Here is a 17,618-nt window from a genome sequence, read left to right on the forward strand (position 1 = left end):
CCAACAATAATTCTCTCACGTGTTAAAAAAAGCATGCAAAAGTAATTGAAGTAATTTATATATACTTACATACATACATATGTAAATAAGCTTGCATTTTTAATAGCTCTATTGGCCATATTTTGTTTTAAGGATGTGAGAAACAAGTCTTAGTAATTGTTGAAGAAATTTCAGCAACATTTGCTTGCACATAATCATGTTTATCAAATAAATATTTTGTGGTATTTACTAGTAAAATTGATTTCCCAAAAAATTGACTAGTAATTCTGAATCTTCTGAATGTGACAGAGTTTGTGAAAAACAGACTAGATACAGTGTAAAAATACAATGAAAAAAGTCATTTATTTACAACAGTGCATGTATATTGTCTTGCCTGAGCCAAAAAATTAAAAGCTATTAAGTTTGTTTTGAATTTCATGCAAAGAAACATGAGGGCTATCTGAGCTAGCCATCCCTAATTTAGCAGTGTAACACTAGAGGGAAGGCAGCTAGTCATCACCACACACTGCCAACTCTTGGGCTACTCTTTCACCAACAAATAGTGGGATTGACCATCACATTATAACACTCCCACAGCTGAAAGGATGAGCATGTTTGGCGTGACGGGGATTCAAGCCCACGACCCTAAGATTTTGAGTTAAGTGAAGCTATTAAGTCTATTAGAGCTTATTCCAAACCAAGATAAAACAATGTTAAATACAAAATACTAGAACAAACTTCTTTCTCGGGCCAATCTCTGCCTTCCATGAGATTGTTGGTTATTCCCACTGATCATAAGGAAGGTTTAAACTTAATGAACATCATCCAAACTGCCAGTAAAAAAGTTCACTATATAATCTCATACATAATACACACACACACTTTCACAAAAACCTTTCCCATAGGAAAATAAAGGTGGGATCTTAGATGTGAATGACAGAAAAATAAGACAGTGAGAGCAAACATAAATTACTTTTCTTGACCAACTTATTTGAAAACTGTATAGTGTATGCACATCCAAAGAAATTAAAATTATTTAAAATTTCTATATTAAGACAACAAAATAAAAAACAGGTTGCACAACTGTATTCTATACTCTTTACATTTTATCCAATTCAATACAATTTTAAGTCTAAAATTCTTGAATATAAAATTATTTAAAACACATAACTGTTTACATTCAAAACTTTAACTAAATTTTGTATGCTTGTAAAATATAAATATGAATTAGGGCTAAGTTTCAATCAGCACAAAAACATTATAATGATATTCAAATTTTATCATTAAACTTTCCCTTTAGCTCCTTATTGAGGATATATCACTTTTAGTTTTAATTTTATACATTTTTTATGTTTAAATGATGTTATTGAAAATTTTGTAATGTTTCACATCAAGTGTGTAATGACTAATTTTAAATTTCCCCTCTGATATGGTTAATGAAACACTTAATTATGTGTTTTCTAAGTTAGTGCAATTTGCTTTAACATTGATACATCATTTTATGAATGGAGATTTTTTATGAAGTGAATAAAGCCAGTAGAAATTTTTATTTTTTGCATGTATTATGTTCATAAAATTTGAGTTAGGAAAATAAAGCAGGTTTGATTGAGGAAAGTATAGTGATTGTATACAGTAAAGATACTAAATTTTTTATAGAATTCACAATTTAATTTATAATGTTGCTTTTTCAATACAAGTCATTTTAAAATCAACACTACATTTCTGAAGTGTTCATTGCAGTACCATTTGAAAGATCATATGTTTATTTTGATTATTTTTGTAATCTCTTTTATTTAACATTTGAATTAACTCATCTTATGGTTCTGTAAATTATTTAACCTTTTCCATGGTTATATTTTTGAGTACTGTTGTTATTTTCTAAGTCCTTATTTGTATTATTAATTAAACTCATTCTTTCAGCTCTTATTGACACTATACTTTTTAAGATTTATTTTTCAGTTGATTCATGTATTACTTCCATGAAACTAACCAGTAATATAACTGCTTGTAGCTGCATTATTTTATAATTAACTTGGCTAAAATTCAAGTAGTATTTGACATAGCAATGAGCTAAAATCAATGATTCAAATGGATACCCACCACACACGTAATTTCAACTCCAAGCAGCAAAGCCCCATTTTACAATTTCTAGCAAGTCCATCATAAACATATTAATTACTCTACAAAAACTTCATTCATAAATAGCTTATTTTTAAAAAAGTAATTACGAAGGAAATTAACTTACTTTTGTTAATTCTATCTGCCAATTGAAGCTAAGATTTTTGCTATAGTATTTACAAGTTTAGGCAGTAAATTTAATTCTAATGAAATAAGTGTTAACACATACAAAAATTTACATTTTATTCAAGGATGAATGGAGAACAGATGCAAAATATATTTAACTTTTGAAAGCTGTGAAACTTTCTCAAAAAAATGACAAACCTTACTTTTTCAGTAAAACTTGCATATTTCTTCTATTAGCTTATCTGTACTTTAACTCTATTAGTTATTTCTGTGAAATTCATTGAGAATAATCTGCTATTTCAGATTTTCAGTACAAATATACAAACATGTTTTCTACTAATTACCTGTTACCAGGAACTTTACCACAGTTGAACAAAAATATTTTCTAACTAACAGATCTAACTTTGTTATAGATGTAAATAATAGATACTAATATTTGATCTATTAAACAATTACAAAATATTAACAGTATATGTAGTTTATTTTAATTTTATTTAATTAGAATTCAGTTAAAATGCTGAAAATTTTCATAAAGATCATGCAAATTCATCGAAACATTGAAAATCTTAGTCAAATTTACAATTAAAATCAATTTATGACATCATTTAAAAAACAAACAAAAATATTTATATTCTGCTGCTCAGCCCTGTTTGTGGAGATACGTTCTTGATAAGTGGCCTTATAACATTGAAATCTGGATGATTTTTATCCTTCAGGAGCTTGAAAATTACAGACTCGCTAGTGGAAACAAAGCATCCATACTGACGCAATCTCTGCGAGTTAGAAAAAAATAATTATTGAAACATATTTCTTTTAACTATGTAAATAACTGTACAAAATATAGCTCCTGAATTATAATAAAATATAATTATAATAACAATTTGGGTTTTAATACCAGTGGTGACCAGATGATAGATAGCCTATTGTACAGCTTTGCACTTAACAAACAAAACAGGATAGAAAGTTTTCCCTTGTGCTAAATATCTTAAAGATGCAAAACATTTAGTAACTGCTCTGAATATGGTTGAAAATTGTTCACTGTTTGATTACAAGAAAAAATAAAAACAGAGCATCCCTACCAGTTTGATGTTATTTCAGAGCTGAGCATTAGATGCAGTTGTCTATTATTCCAACAACAGTTACCATTTGTTGAGTACTGTGTGATGAAACATTAACTTAGTTAAATAGTAAAACCAAAGATGAAATTTCTGACTAGTATCACTTTCGTCTGGTTACAGAGTCAAGTTAATAAAGAAATATTTCACATTGAACATCGTACAGTTTTAAGATATGCCCAGTACTTTTTTTTTTACTCATGGTTGATACTGGAAGTGTTTGAGGCTATCTTGCTTTAAAGTAAGGTCTTGAACAAATGTTCTATTCCTTTTCCATTTTTGTAAGCTAAAATTTAAGATTAAAAACCTAATTAAAATAAAATATTGCTTCACATATTTTCAATTTAGAATTGATCTGAAACCAGTTGAATATAAATGAACTAAAGTGACTCATACAATCAGATCACAGAATGTTTTGTTTACTTGAAAGTACCAAATTAGCCACAGCTGTGACTCATATAGGAGTGCCCTCAAAATATTTTGCTACATGAGAAGTGCTACATGCACCTTAGCAAGTTAAATATTCACTGAAGACATCAAATGAAATTTCTAATGAATACCATATGTACCACCAATACCATTAACAATTTAGTATGACTAGAAATCAACCAGTAAATATTGTATCAACCAGAAACAAGATGATAAAAATACTCCACGTTCAACTTGAATTTAAAACAATCAACAGAAGTATTTTCTAGTTGAAAGACAATCAGTCAACTAATAAGTAAACTATTCTTTCACCAATGAATAATGCAACTGACCATTGTAATGCCCTCACAGCTGAAAGGGCAAGCATATTTGGGGGGGAAAGGGATTTGAATCTGTCACACAAAGATTGTGAGCCAAGCACTCCAGCCACAATAAAGTGGTACTAGAAAGGTTAGGGACCAAGAATCAGTATCAGAATTACCATACCAGTAGTATCTCAAAGAACTGATAGAAAAAATTAATTTGTTTTCACATAAATTTCAGATAAAAAGGGTCAACATGAACAAAATGGTAAACATTAAAATTTTGCATATAATTTTTTTCCAAATTGCTAAATCCATTGTTTTCAATGTTCAAAATTTATGTTAGGAAAATATCTTCCTACACACATTATGTGGACTTAATGCAAATAAAGATTTTGAACAGTACAGACTGAGGAGAGTTTAAAACATGGGGCTTACTAGAGTTTGTTTGTTTGTTTTTGAATTTCGCACAAAGCTACTCGAGGGCTATCTGTGCTAGCCATTCCTAATTTAGTAGTGTAAGACTAGAGAGAAGGCAACTAGTCATCACTACCCACTGCCAACTCTTGGGCTGCTCTTTACCAATGAATAGTGGGATTGACCGTCACATTATAATGCCTCTACGGCTGAAAGGGCAAGCATGTTTGGCGCAAAGGGGATGCAAACCCGCAACCCTCAGATTACAAGTCGCACGTCTTAACACGCTCGGTCATGCCGGGCCTTTTACTAGAGAAATTTCTTATGAATCTTCCTACGAATTATTATGGCTTTACACAACATTATTGTCAGAGAAGTTGCTATACATTTACCTCAAAGGCTAAAAGTCGGTCCTCTTGACTTCTAGATGAAGTGGCATCTGCAACAATGTGGACTTGTATATTCTTAGCTCTTAAATCTAACGCTGTTTGTTCTATACAGACATGTGCCTATAGAAAATATCAATGTTTTAATTTTTAGAATTTAAAAATAAAAACTATGAAATCAGATTAAGAAACTTGTTATATGATCCTATAGTAATTAATAATAAATATATAATTTGTTTTTTGGCACAAAAACGTAAAACTATTTCGTGACGGATAGAAAATAAACTTGTTAAACCTGGTACCTAAGCCTGAAGGAACATAATTTAGGAATTATTTTCAAGTCACCAATTTTTGTTTATAAAAATTAGAAAAAATTATCTATTCAATATCAGTAATTCTATATTTTTATTAAAACAGGGAGTGGGGAGTTCTTATAAGTTAACAGAAAAATATATGAAAAATCTGTTTGAAGAAAAAACATTCAAATCTAATTTATAAATGTTAATACATTTTGTTACAAGACGTGTGATTATATCCATATAACAAGAACTTTGAAACTGTTAAGACTACAAAACTTTAGTAAGAACAAAATAACATATTCACCAATTGAAACTGGTGTTTATTAGACAACACCATAATAGATAATTTCACCTTTTTTTTCACAAGTCTTCTCCATTCAAATTTAAACATTAGTATGAACAGAGGATTATTGGTCACTGAAGTTTTATATTTATAACATTTTGATGTTTGTGCCTTCTGTGTGTATTTGTTGAACAGGTCAACCGATTTTACTTATCAGCTCAAGTAATATTGACATATTTTCTTTTATTCATCTATTTTTATAATAATATTTATTAATTTTCTTCAACTCTATTTATTAATACTAAACTTCACATTTTATCATTATTTATTTAAAAGTTCATTTGATAATTTTGACAAGTGGCTAGCTTACATCAAAATATATCATTGGTTAGTCAACTATACTTTTTGGAATACAGTATTTACCCAGATTTAAAGATCATTCTTTCTTACTTAAAATACAAGTTAATAGCTGGATGTAATTCACGTTACGTATTTATGCGATTAAATAAGGTTCAGTTTCGGAGCCTCAACAAGTCATTATAGTCTCTATCACCATATTTGGTCATGTTGTACAATAATCCTGTAGTGTAGTTTCTATTGGAAAAGGCTCTGTCATAAAGTGTCAGATATATAACTGTTTAGTGTAAGTATTATTATCAATTAATTAATTTTGTAACTCAGCAATATCAAGGCTATTGCATGTGAGAGACTTTTGCTTTTGGTTTTTGTATTTGTAAATTCTCACCTGTTACAAAATGTTGCACCTTGATTACTACGACTGGGGCACAGTTGTTGAAGGTCTCTTTTTGGATTCTCCTGATACCCCAAGTTCATTCTTATACTTTTGTTTTTCAATTTAATTAGAATATCCATCTAGGAAATTCTAAATCTTCAGTCTGAACACATTTTTATGATTTGAGTATATGAATATTTTGATTAGAAACTGATGAATACCCTTTCTACAAGTGAAAATTTCATGGCAAGTGTCAAAACAGTATTTCTGATACATGCCATTCCACTGCAACTGTGGTTGTCAAATGATTAGATTTGCATAAAATAAATAATTTGTAAAGTATTACATTCTATGTATGCTTACTGGCAAGTTTTTGTTTTTTTTAATATTGATGTTGATATGAATATTTCTTAAGTGTAATAGTACACTTTAGACAATTCTCAGTGTTTAAAAAATTTAACTTTTATTTACCTCTATCCCAAATAAAATTACAGCTTCTACTTCTTCTGAGCAACATTTGTTGGCCAAAGCATTTTCTACTTCTGGAATAAGCATACTAAATTTAGTTTTGGGAAAAATACCAACAGCATGAGCAACATCCAATTCTGGAATAGTTGATCCTAAGCCTTCTGGATACTGGGAAAAATAACAGAAGTTAGAATCAGTAAGAAAAAAAAACAAAAAAAAAACTGGCTTCTGAAATGCAAAGAAATAGACAAAATTGAAATTGTTAAAACTAAAAGTTTTGATCACTCTTCTTAAACATTAACCAAAAGAATACAAACTTCAACTCTTTCACCACCATGGGTATATGTCTCCTTCCCTTTAGAGCACTGTAAGGTGAGTTTGGAATTTCACACTATAAAGCAAAAGTATTATTTCCAAATTTCCTATTGTTTGGCAGTTTTGAGTTGTTATTTTGAAAGCTACACAATGGGCTATCTGAGTTCTGCCAACCACAGGTATCAAAATCTGGTTTTTAAGAGTTGTAAGTCTGTAGACACACCACCAGGTGGCCCACATTGGAGTTTCAAATAAATAATGAAATATTAAAACGTCTTTCTGTTTTCATTATACATCTAAATATAAACCTGGTACTAGGAAAGGTTTTGTTCATGATTGTATCAGTAAGAAAGAGAGAATATACACATTATATTAACAAGATTTTAAAATGTCATTGGTTTGTTACATTACTAGACAATACACTACAAAAAAGATCAAGGGTTCTATACTTGAAGGAAGAAAATAACTTATAAAAGTGTAATAAAATGCAACTTAACAGACACCAAGAATAACACCTTATCACCTGACCTCAGGAAGGGTCAAGTTTTTGTATAAAACTAATATTTCTTCAGTCAATATAATCATAAAATGTCCATCAAGTACTACTTATATTTTTTACAATTAAAACTGATGTTTTTCTTTCTTTTTACCTAAACAATAAATTCTCATTTAATTCTTTTGAATTTTTAATTTCTTATGGTAATTACAAGAACATTACAACTTTTCACAGTAGTTTGACATTTGTAAATCTTAAATTTACAACAACTTATTCAGTGCCCTTAGAATTACAAACAAATATTTAAATGTACATCAATTCCCTTAATAACCACAATAAGAGGTATGCATTTTCAATCCATACATTTATCACACATTATAAGTTTTCGAAATGTTATTACTGTACATCTTTTATCACTAGCACTTAACATTTCTACTAAGTTGTTTTTTGTCATTTCTTTGTTACACGAATACTGAACATTTTGTAACTCTAGCTTACAACTACTTTCCAAAATTAATAGCCTGATTAAAATGTTGAATTGGAAAATATTTTGTTTATAATACCTTCTTACGGAAATTTCAAAACACCAAATATGAAAATCTCTAGAAGAGTGAATTACTAAATTCAACTTTGGAAAACTGTCAAATTGCAATACAATGTACAATTATATATACATTTCATGCATAAGAACTAAATTTTCAGTATAAAATAAGAGTAACACACTTCTTAAAGATTAAACAGAATTTTGTATTAGAATGCTTTTGGACTAATGTTTTACATAACACATAGATCATACATTGTACTTCTTCATAAATGTATTAGCTTCACTGAAGGCAAGTATCACTTTAATTTTGTAGAAAAAAATTTAAATGTATTATAAGAGCTTCATTATCACTAGCATAACGTTTAGAAAGATGTAAATCACTTACCTGTTCAGTAACAATAAGTGGAATGTTTAAAATCTTTGATGTCTCCACCTGTGAAAATGTTATATAACTATCATTTCTGGTTAATATTGGATTTCTGAATGATAAATAAAATGATGACTGTATTTTTTCTTTAAAATAAAAGTGCTTTAACACTTCTTTAGCATATTAAGGTCAGTGACAAACCACTAAGATTTTAATAGCTTATCTTTTGTGAATCAAATATTTCAATAATATTGTTAGAATATTGAGTAATACCTTCAACATCAACAATTCAACTTTCAGGAATCATCGTATATGAAGGGGTTAAAAGCAGTTAGGCTACAGACTGCACAATATTAAACTAAAACATGAAATTCTATATAGCACCAAAGATTTTACATGAACAACATAAATAAGTGTAAGCAGTAAATCATGAATGCTTCAGTACTTAAAGCCATGCCATTAATAAAGAAAAAAACATGAAATATTTAAACTTGACTCTACAATACACATCTTTTATAATTGTGGTACCATCCTGTAAGTAATATAGCAGCTTGCTAGAGAAACATAAGAATATGAAAAATGTTGGGGTGACAGAAGGTCAAGTCCAGCAAGGTAAGGGCATACCTCTGCTCATAAAATTTGCCAACTAAATCATCAAAATCAAAACAAAATGTAGCTATTTTTCTACTCAACAAATATTTAAAATAATTCAAGTAGCACAAATCATAATCAAAGAAACAATTCCACAAGCTTATAACTGCATCTGGAAAACAATTTTGTCAAAAAAAAACAACCACCTAAATTTAAGCTTCCAAAACTTATTGCTTTTATTATTATTTTCCATTTCCATTGCATCTCCATTGTAAAATGTATGAAATTTCCATATCTCAAACTTACAACAATTTTCCTTAATGCCCTCAGATTTCAAAAATAAAACAAAATATACTTCAATCCTATCAATGCTCTTAATAGCCTTGAATACTTCATTTCAATCATCCCTGACCTCTCCATTCCAAGAAAGAACAAGACATCCTCATATGAAGACTCATCTATGTGAGGAAACTTCTTGTTGAATGTTTTCTAAACTCTATCCATGAATTCATAATCTTTTCTAATACTTCAAATGAGGTGTAACTAGAAAGTTACAGTGAGTCTATGGCCTCTTTAGACTTGTAGATAATTCTTCTATATAAAATTTAGGGTATCCTTATTTTTGAAGGTTTGATTTACAACTCTTACCCTTTTCATTTTGTTCCAATATATGATTAAGCAATTAACACCAAACTTTATCCATATTAAATAACATTTATGGGTTGTTGCCTCAAATGTTCTAGGATGTCATAGGCTGTGAGGAAAAAAAAAGACTGACAACTGCACTTTGGTTGCTTAAATCTAACTTAGGACAGAGTTCACTGGTCCTGACGTTAATTTTGCTCCTCACAATTGTTGCTCCTTCCAACAATACCTTGTTAAGTATAAAAAGATGAATTCTGCTCTTTCAAAATCTGCTTCTGAAATTTTCTGAGCAACCATGGTATATCAATAAGGAACTCTTTAGTTTCACATTCTTTGCTACAGTTGTATTCATGGAGACAAATAAGCAATAGTAAAGGCATTAATTGGACTGAAGGCATGGATGAACATCCAAAATACATTCAGCAGAATATTATGCAGTCTGAGAACGTGCCAACTGAAGATTTATCAAAAAGAACACAAAAAAAAAAGACTTCATCAGGTGCTTGAAATTCTATCTGGATTTCTGAATTATGACTGAGTCATGAAAGCTCAAAGAGAACTATGGGGAGGTACTGCAAACAATTAGACATTTGAATATGCAATTATAACAACTGGTAGAAATGCTACCCTATAGGTGGCTCTTTGTGTTAGTAATTACTAAACATATTATTCATACCTTATGGAAAAAAGTTTGAGAAAATACTACATGTAATAAATGGTTGGATTATGCCTTAGAGTCATATGCAACTCATTGCATTAAAATGATTCAATGTATAGAGCTCACAATTTTCATAAATTTTACTTATATAAACTATAATTTTTATATATTAAAAAGTGATACTGTTTATTTAAAAAAACAATACATATATTTTTTAAAAAAATCCAGTTTCTAAGTAATACATTTAAAACTTACATAAATAAAGTTATAATTAAACCCTCACACATAGTCCTAGTGAAAGTCATGTTCTTGTTGTGTTCTATAATAAAAAAATTACTGTTGAACATCTTAAATACTCAAAAAGCAAAATTATGTTTTTTTATGCTGTGATTCAATAGATGGCAGAGAAGTTTTGGTTATATACATAGATACTTATATACTCTCTATGTCCTTTACAGTAAGAACAGAAATAATTCCCCCTTCAAGTTGTGGAGGATAAGATAAAAGTTTCTTAACAGCAAAAAGGGAAAATAACATTTTAAAAGTGATTAACCACACAAAAAAACACATAATTATGTAATTACACTATTGTATGTGCAAAAAATATGATAATATACTTTAAATAAATCATTTATAATACATAATAAATATGTTTTATAGTACACATGAGACCAGGCCATTACAGACTAGAGCTTCTGATTCATTGAGCAACTTTAAAATATGGTCCAAAATGATAGAAGTTTAACATTTTTTGTACATTGGAACATCATTATGGTGTGAGAGCTTTAGAATTTTTAACCCAAATTTTCACTTGTAAAATTTGTAAAAAACAAAACAAAACCACTTGTAAATGTGTCAGTTGCTAGTTTGTCATCTCAGGAGACCAGACCCTGTTGGCCTGGAACATTGTTACTTTGCCTTAAAAAAAAAGAACAAAAGAGAAGTACCTCTTCTATAATTTTTATGTGCTTCAGTCCAGCAACAAGTAAATGTGTGTTGAACTTGTGAAGGCTAAACTGAGCATTAATAATAATAAAAGTGATTTAAGTGATGTTGCCTACACAACCCATGATTTAAGTGATGCAGCCTAAACATTCCATGATGTAAGTAATGCAGCCTACACAACCCATGATTTAGGTGATGCAGCCTACACATTCCATGATTATCCTCCTCTTAATTCCTCAATAACGTGAATATCTGGATCTAGAATATTGAAACAGTTTCTCAGTAAAGTTTTGAAAACCCTAAACCTAATTTACTGTTTGTATTCTCTCAAACTTTCTTTACTGTAATAAACCCAAGAAATACTACCCACATTTTTAGGAATCCTCAGCTCATAGTCCCTCAAACTCTAAGAAACAAACAATTTCAACATCAAGAGCCATAAATTAACTTAAAAAACCTTTATTTCTGTTCTCACTTTCTTAACCTTTTCACATAAACTTTTTTTTTTCCATTTTTAACTGTCTTTAAAAACAGACTCCCATTTACCCCTCAGAAAACAAACTTAAATATTAACTCCTTCTCTGATCTTCCTAAGCTTATTAATTATTTTATTAAAAGTCCTACTTTTTTGGATAGTGACACATAATGACCTTTCATATTATATTGCTTAAAAAATTAAACTTAGGTATTTTATCAGGGAACTGATGGTTAAATTGGAATTGTTTAATCGATAAAATGCGACGACTGGGATTTTGATCTGGGTCCTTCTTGTTTATAATTTGGATTACTACACCAAACATTAATATTCCTCATATGATAAAATAAAAATAAAAATATTAAAAGCTGATCCTGTGAAGATTTTTTTTATTTCAGTGGGGAATTTGAAGGACTTCATGATTTGGCTAAAATGTTGAAAATAAATTTCATAATGAAAAAGTGATAACTTATGTTACAAAAATGTACAGGACTTTCATGTGGTAAGCATGTGCAAAATGGTGTTGTGGGAAAAATGTTTAGATATTATAACAACTAAATCTCGAATAAATTGTTTAATTGTAGTGAAAAAGAACCATCAGTTCTTCATGTATGTAATATCAATTTAAAGAAAACCTGAATTTAAAAGCAATTGATACTTTTTATGCACATATTCTCATAAAGCCTTACTTACACGATTTTGTGTTGTGCAACTTAGCATTTTCTCCAGTGTTTTGGTATCCACTCTATTAAAATTACACTACTAAAATTATACTTACTTTGAGAATATTTGTGGTGAACCAACATAAACTGAAATGACTTTCAATGGAACAGAGAAATACAAGTTAAGGTTTTTTTATATCTGCTAGGAACAACTGCTTAGATAAACTGATTATGAGATGTCTATTTATCTGGTGAAATGAAAAGGATGGAAATAGTATTGAATGTTAAGGAGAATAATAAGTCATGAATGCTTGGGTCTAGATTAAACATTTTTTCTCTGTTCCAGCCAAAATCTGTGAACTTATTTGTATCTGATGTGGTAGGTTAAATTTGTTTAAAGGTTGAAGGATAGATACACTATTATAAAGCTGTGTTTAAGTGTTTGCTTTTGTACATAGAAGTTTTCCTTGATTGGTGAAATGTTTTGAATGTTGCACACAGCTACAGGACTTATATCTGTGCTAGACATCCCTAATTTGTGTGTTTTTTCTAATAGCAAAGCCACATCAGGCTATCTGCTGAGCCCACTGAGGGGAATCAAACCCCTGATTTTAGTGTTGTAAATCTGTAGACTTACCGCTGTACAAGCAGGGGACCATCCCTAATTTAATAGTGAAAGATGAGAGAGAATACATCTAGCTGTCACCACACATCACCAACTCTTGGGCTACTCTTTTACCAAATACATTGAGATTGATCATCACTTTACAATGCCCTCACAGCAGAAAATAACAAGAATGTTTGGTGGGATTAAATTACTTCCTGTCATCTTGCCCATACCTAAGTTATTAGGTTGCTGTAATGGTAAAATGCCTGCTATTTATTAGTTAATATGTATTTATTAATCATAGATGAATATAAGTTAATGATAGCCTTCAATTCTTATGTAGGTCATAATATCAATACTCAAAGTGCAAAAAAAGTAGGCAAAAATATTTTTTACACAAGATTACCATTAAACAGCATGGAAATTAAAATTTTGCTAGATAATTTGGTGTCAATTACAAAATTCTACGTTAGTTTGGATTCAATGAGGAACTGCCAACTTTGATGGAAAATTAAAAAAATTGTAATTATTGAAAAATATAGCAGTTACCAAGATATCATTCTTTAATTAAATAATTCTTAATTAGGAGCTACTCAATCAAACAACACAAATCACTTACATGAGTTTTCTTCCAATCAGAAATGATGGGTTAAATGTGACCCAGTAATACTTAACCCTACTCTAAACCACTTATACATGAATCCATCTGTGCAATTACATCATCAAATTGGAAACATACAATATATCAGATTTCGGGTATCAACAAAAACCACTATCCCAATTTTTATTATGCATTCTGCTTACGACTAAACTGAATGCTAATATACTAGATTATAAAATCAAAAACCCTAACCCAAACTTTTTTTTATAAATATACAGTTTGGGCACAAAATGGATTGGTATTTTTTTAAACTCTCCATATCTTAATTACTTTAGCAGTATTATGGAAGTGTGAATATAAAAATGTTTACAAATCTGCTTTAACTATACATGGATGGGTGGGGGTTAAAGTATGTCATTCGGCACAACATTATGTATCTAAAGTCAGAATTAAAGGATGTACTTTAAACTACACTGCTGATTTAAAGACAATTCATGGTAGATACCAGATACAATATACAGGGAAATTTAAAAAAACTGTTAGATATGTATTTCTGTGGTTATAATGATTATGCAAAATACACAACCTGTATGATGGGCAAGCATATTTTTATTCAGCACACAAACATCACCTCACACTACAGTTTGTCAGAGTGTGGGTCTGAGGGTCATTGTCAATTGACAGACATACCTAGTGTGCAAGTAGTTTCTGTAACATATATGGATTTTTTTTTGGTCAACATACTTTTACATTTTACTAAAAACTCACTACTTTGCACATAGATATACACAGTAAATTCATAATTATACTAACTTTCCTTCTTCAATTAGTTCGACACACTGAGTCTGGGCATAATTGGTTAATTCACCTAAAACTAAAGACCCTTGGCTCTCAGTAATACACCAAAGTCAATGCTTTACTGACTGATGTTATTGATGTTTGTATTACTAATCCTAAGTGCACCTGAATAAATACGTTGCCATAATCCACAAAGCACTAAAAATAAGATCTTAAAATAGTTTTTTTCTCATGTAAGTTATCTGATATTGGATAGCATCAATTTATTTTCGAAAACACAGGTTAAATGGTTTAAACAAACATTACATATACAAAGGGTAAAATCTCTGCTACCTACTTAATAATTCTGAATTTAACGCAAGATATAGAAAATAAGTCACAAACAGCGTCGGTGCCACAAAAATATATAAAAGTCAAAACAATGAGCCAGCCTACAATGTTTTAATTTTATATTTTTAACATTAACTGAGTTCATGGACTTAGGATTTTATGAAAATGTTATAACTCATAACGTATGTATGAAAAATTAAAGCATGATCGAAATTTATGATGTTTTTACGATGACAAGTCAAAAACACTTTTGTATTATGGAATAACTCAGTCATCTGCTTCCCATTCATTTTCTTATTCAAACTGATCATTGATATTGGTCAACTAAATCCAGGATGACGTGAAACCTATCTGAAATAAAAATGTATTCTAAAGACGATGGTATGGGTATTAGAACTTCAAAGTACAGAACAACGTTTCGACCTCCTTAGGTTAACTTCAGGTTAACAAAGAGAGTTTGTAACACTTGCAAACTCTTTGTTAACCTGAAGATGATATAAGGTCGAAACGTTGCTCTGTATTTTAATTGAGTGTAAACACCCACACCAGCCGTCTTGAGAATACATGATCAGTTACGTGGTTTTAAACTTGTAATAGTCTACAGTACTGTGCGAGCAGAACTCGTAAACATTTTTGTTACAGTTTGAATGGCAATTGTACTAAATAAAAAGTTAGGGTTCAGCGCGACTTGCATTAAAACACAAAAAAGCTATTCATATAACATAAATAAAAGTTAAACTATATCATCGAAAGTTACATCACAACTGCAAGTTCTGCTAACCGTAATACTACAAGTAGCACAATACCAATTTTTGAGACACTTCAGTTATTTCCTGAAAATACTTTATAGCAGGTCGAAATTTCACTTGCATATCACACAATAGAAATGCTACTCGTTCGGCTGAAATCATATTTTTTATAATAATATTCTTTAACGACAAATACTCTAAATTACATATAGGAACTCAATTACGTAAAAAAATTTTTAATAACTAGCAGTGTATCACGTGTATGATTTAAGAACATTGCGTCATCTATCGCTACATAAATTTACCTCTTGTGTGCTTACCTATCAGGATTAGAAAGCACATTTTCAACCCTTAAGCATCCTCACTATTGGTGATTAGTGAAGTTTTGGCCATAAACTCAATTTTGTCTTGCAAGATCTATGAACCTTGAAAGGATAAAGGAAAGAAATGTAAAACAAAAACTATGCCTTTCAAACTGTGTGATTTGTCGTCAAAAACCTTATAAAGTTCGTCCAGCTCAGACTAATCAGGAACGTAGATTTTTTACATCCGATGGGGGGATGATTTTTGCAACCACGTATGTGGACTGTACAATTTGCAAATTGGTAATCTCTGATTACGTGAACCTGAAAGCTGTAAACATGTAATCACACATTAATCTTGTTGCCATGATACTTCAAGGTTTCCATGTAGGTTCGTATAAGTGAGGTGTTGTGAACAGTTTTCAAAATGTTAATAAAATAAAGACAAATGTGTCACAGATTAACTGCCACATGAATTTATTCCTGCACACTGCACAGTATAAAAGATGGCCATTATACTTGACAAGGTTACTAATAACTTTCATTGCATGAATTACGTATTCAAATATGAATAAAATTAGTAATTACTCTTGATAAGTTTATATCTACTGAAAAACTGTTCATGTTGTTTGATAAAAATAATTAAAATGTATTTGCGAACTCTTGAAAATTACACATCAATACAATGTAGCACATAAGTATTCATACTTTTCATTGAAGCAAGATTCATTTAGTCCTTTAGTCTACATGTTCCCAAACGTAGACCTCCTTTGTGATGATCTCTTTATGCATTCTTTATAAGCTCTTCTGTATTTATCTTGTCGACCACATCTTTGTGAGTGTGACAAACTGCCACATGGTTGGGGCGGCACTGAAACATAGTTGACCTTAACCACGTCTTCAACCGCCTTAATGCAGAAAAGCTGCGTTCACATTCGCAGCTGGATACTGGACATACAAGCACAATTTTCATGAGAAGAAACACTTCACTAAACATCTGCTGGCTTGTTTCATGCATTTTACAGTAAGCATCCTTCGCACCATTCAGAGATACTGCTTTTGTTGTTCCTTTGAACATGGGCATCTGAAACTCGAGCCGTTGTGCAGAGATTTCTGGATAGAAGTTTATAACCGAGTTGTTAATCTTGCCAGATGTGATCATGTTCTCAAGTGCCAGATATTGCCTCAAGTCATTGTTGTCTGCATTGAATCTAGTGGTCAGATGTTCTATGACTGTGTCCACAAATTCAAAATATTGGCTTCTGTAGTAATCTCTAGTTGTTGCAAAATGGTGTGCTGAGCCACCACCTGTGATCCTTCTGGGAGGTTTGCGAATGCGTGTGGTAGTTCAATAGACACCAGATCTAGGGAAGTTACCTTTTTCTCAGCTTCATCAAACATCATGTTGTAATTTTCCTCTGTTTGCAATACCCGCAATTGCTCAACTGTTATTGCAGATGCTTCAATCATGCCAGATACTGTCGCTGATTTTGCTTGGAATGCACGGTTTAGTTCCTCTAATGCAGCTAATGGATGCTGAGCCATCAACAATCCCAAAACTGTCTTTCCTTTGTCAAATCTGTCCAGTAGACCTCGTTCTTTCACTGCTACATCTGATTTTTCATTTGCTAATTCAGACAAAGAATCAACAATATCACTGTAGTGATCATTGGCACATATAATTGCAGATAGGCGGCACAATCAGCGTGTTGGACACAGTGGGCGGATGTATTTAACTGTACCATTGTGGCTGCCTGACGACACAATATTTTCAAATATTTCCTTGTATTTGCCTGACCTCTGAAGCAAGACATCAAGTTCATGTACCCACTGGATAGAATCTGTAACACGTTCACAAGCTTCAACTGCATGTTACAT

The 17,618-nt window shown here is 30.7% G+C and overlaps 1 protein-coding gene across 1 annotated transcript; it reads right to left on the bottom strand.

Moving 5' to 3' along the window:
• Nucleotides 1-323: 323 nt before the first annotated feature.
• LOC143237436 (isochorismatase domain-containing protein 1) lies at nucleotides 324-15,702 on the bottom strand. The gene is made up of 5 exons (XM_076476680.1): nucleotides 15,496-15,702; nucleotides 8,396-8,443; nucleotides 6,659-6,823; nucleotides 4,879-4,995; nucleotides 324-2,996 (listed from the first exon to the last, which is right to left on the bottom strand). The coding sequence occupies exons 1-5, from the start codon at nucleotides 15,598-15,600 to the stop codon at nucleotides 2,850-2,852; spliced, it is 582 nt and encodes a 193-aa protein (XP_076332795.1). The 5' UTR covers nucleotides 15,601-15,702; the 3' UTR covers nucleotides 324-2,849.
• Between the last annotated feature and the right edge of the window lie 1,916 nt (nucleotides 15,703-17,618).

Source organism: Tachypleus tridentatus, chromosome 13 (assembly GCF_004210375.1).
Source record: "Tachypleus tridentatus isolate NWPU-2018 chromosome 13, ASM421037v1, whole genome shotgun sequence".
Lineage (NCBI taxonomy): Eukaryota > Metazoa > Arthropoda > Merostomata > Xiphosura > Limulidae > Tachypleus > Tachypleus tridentatus.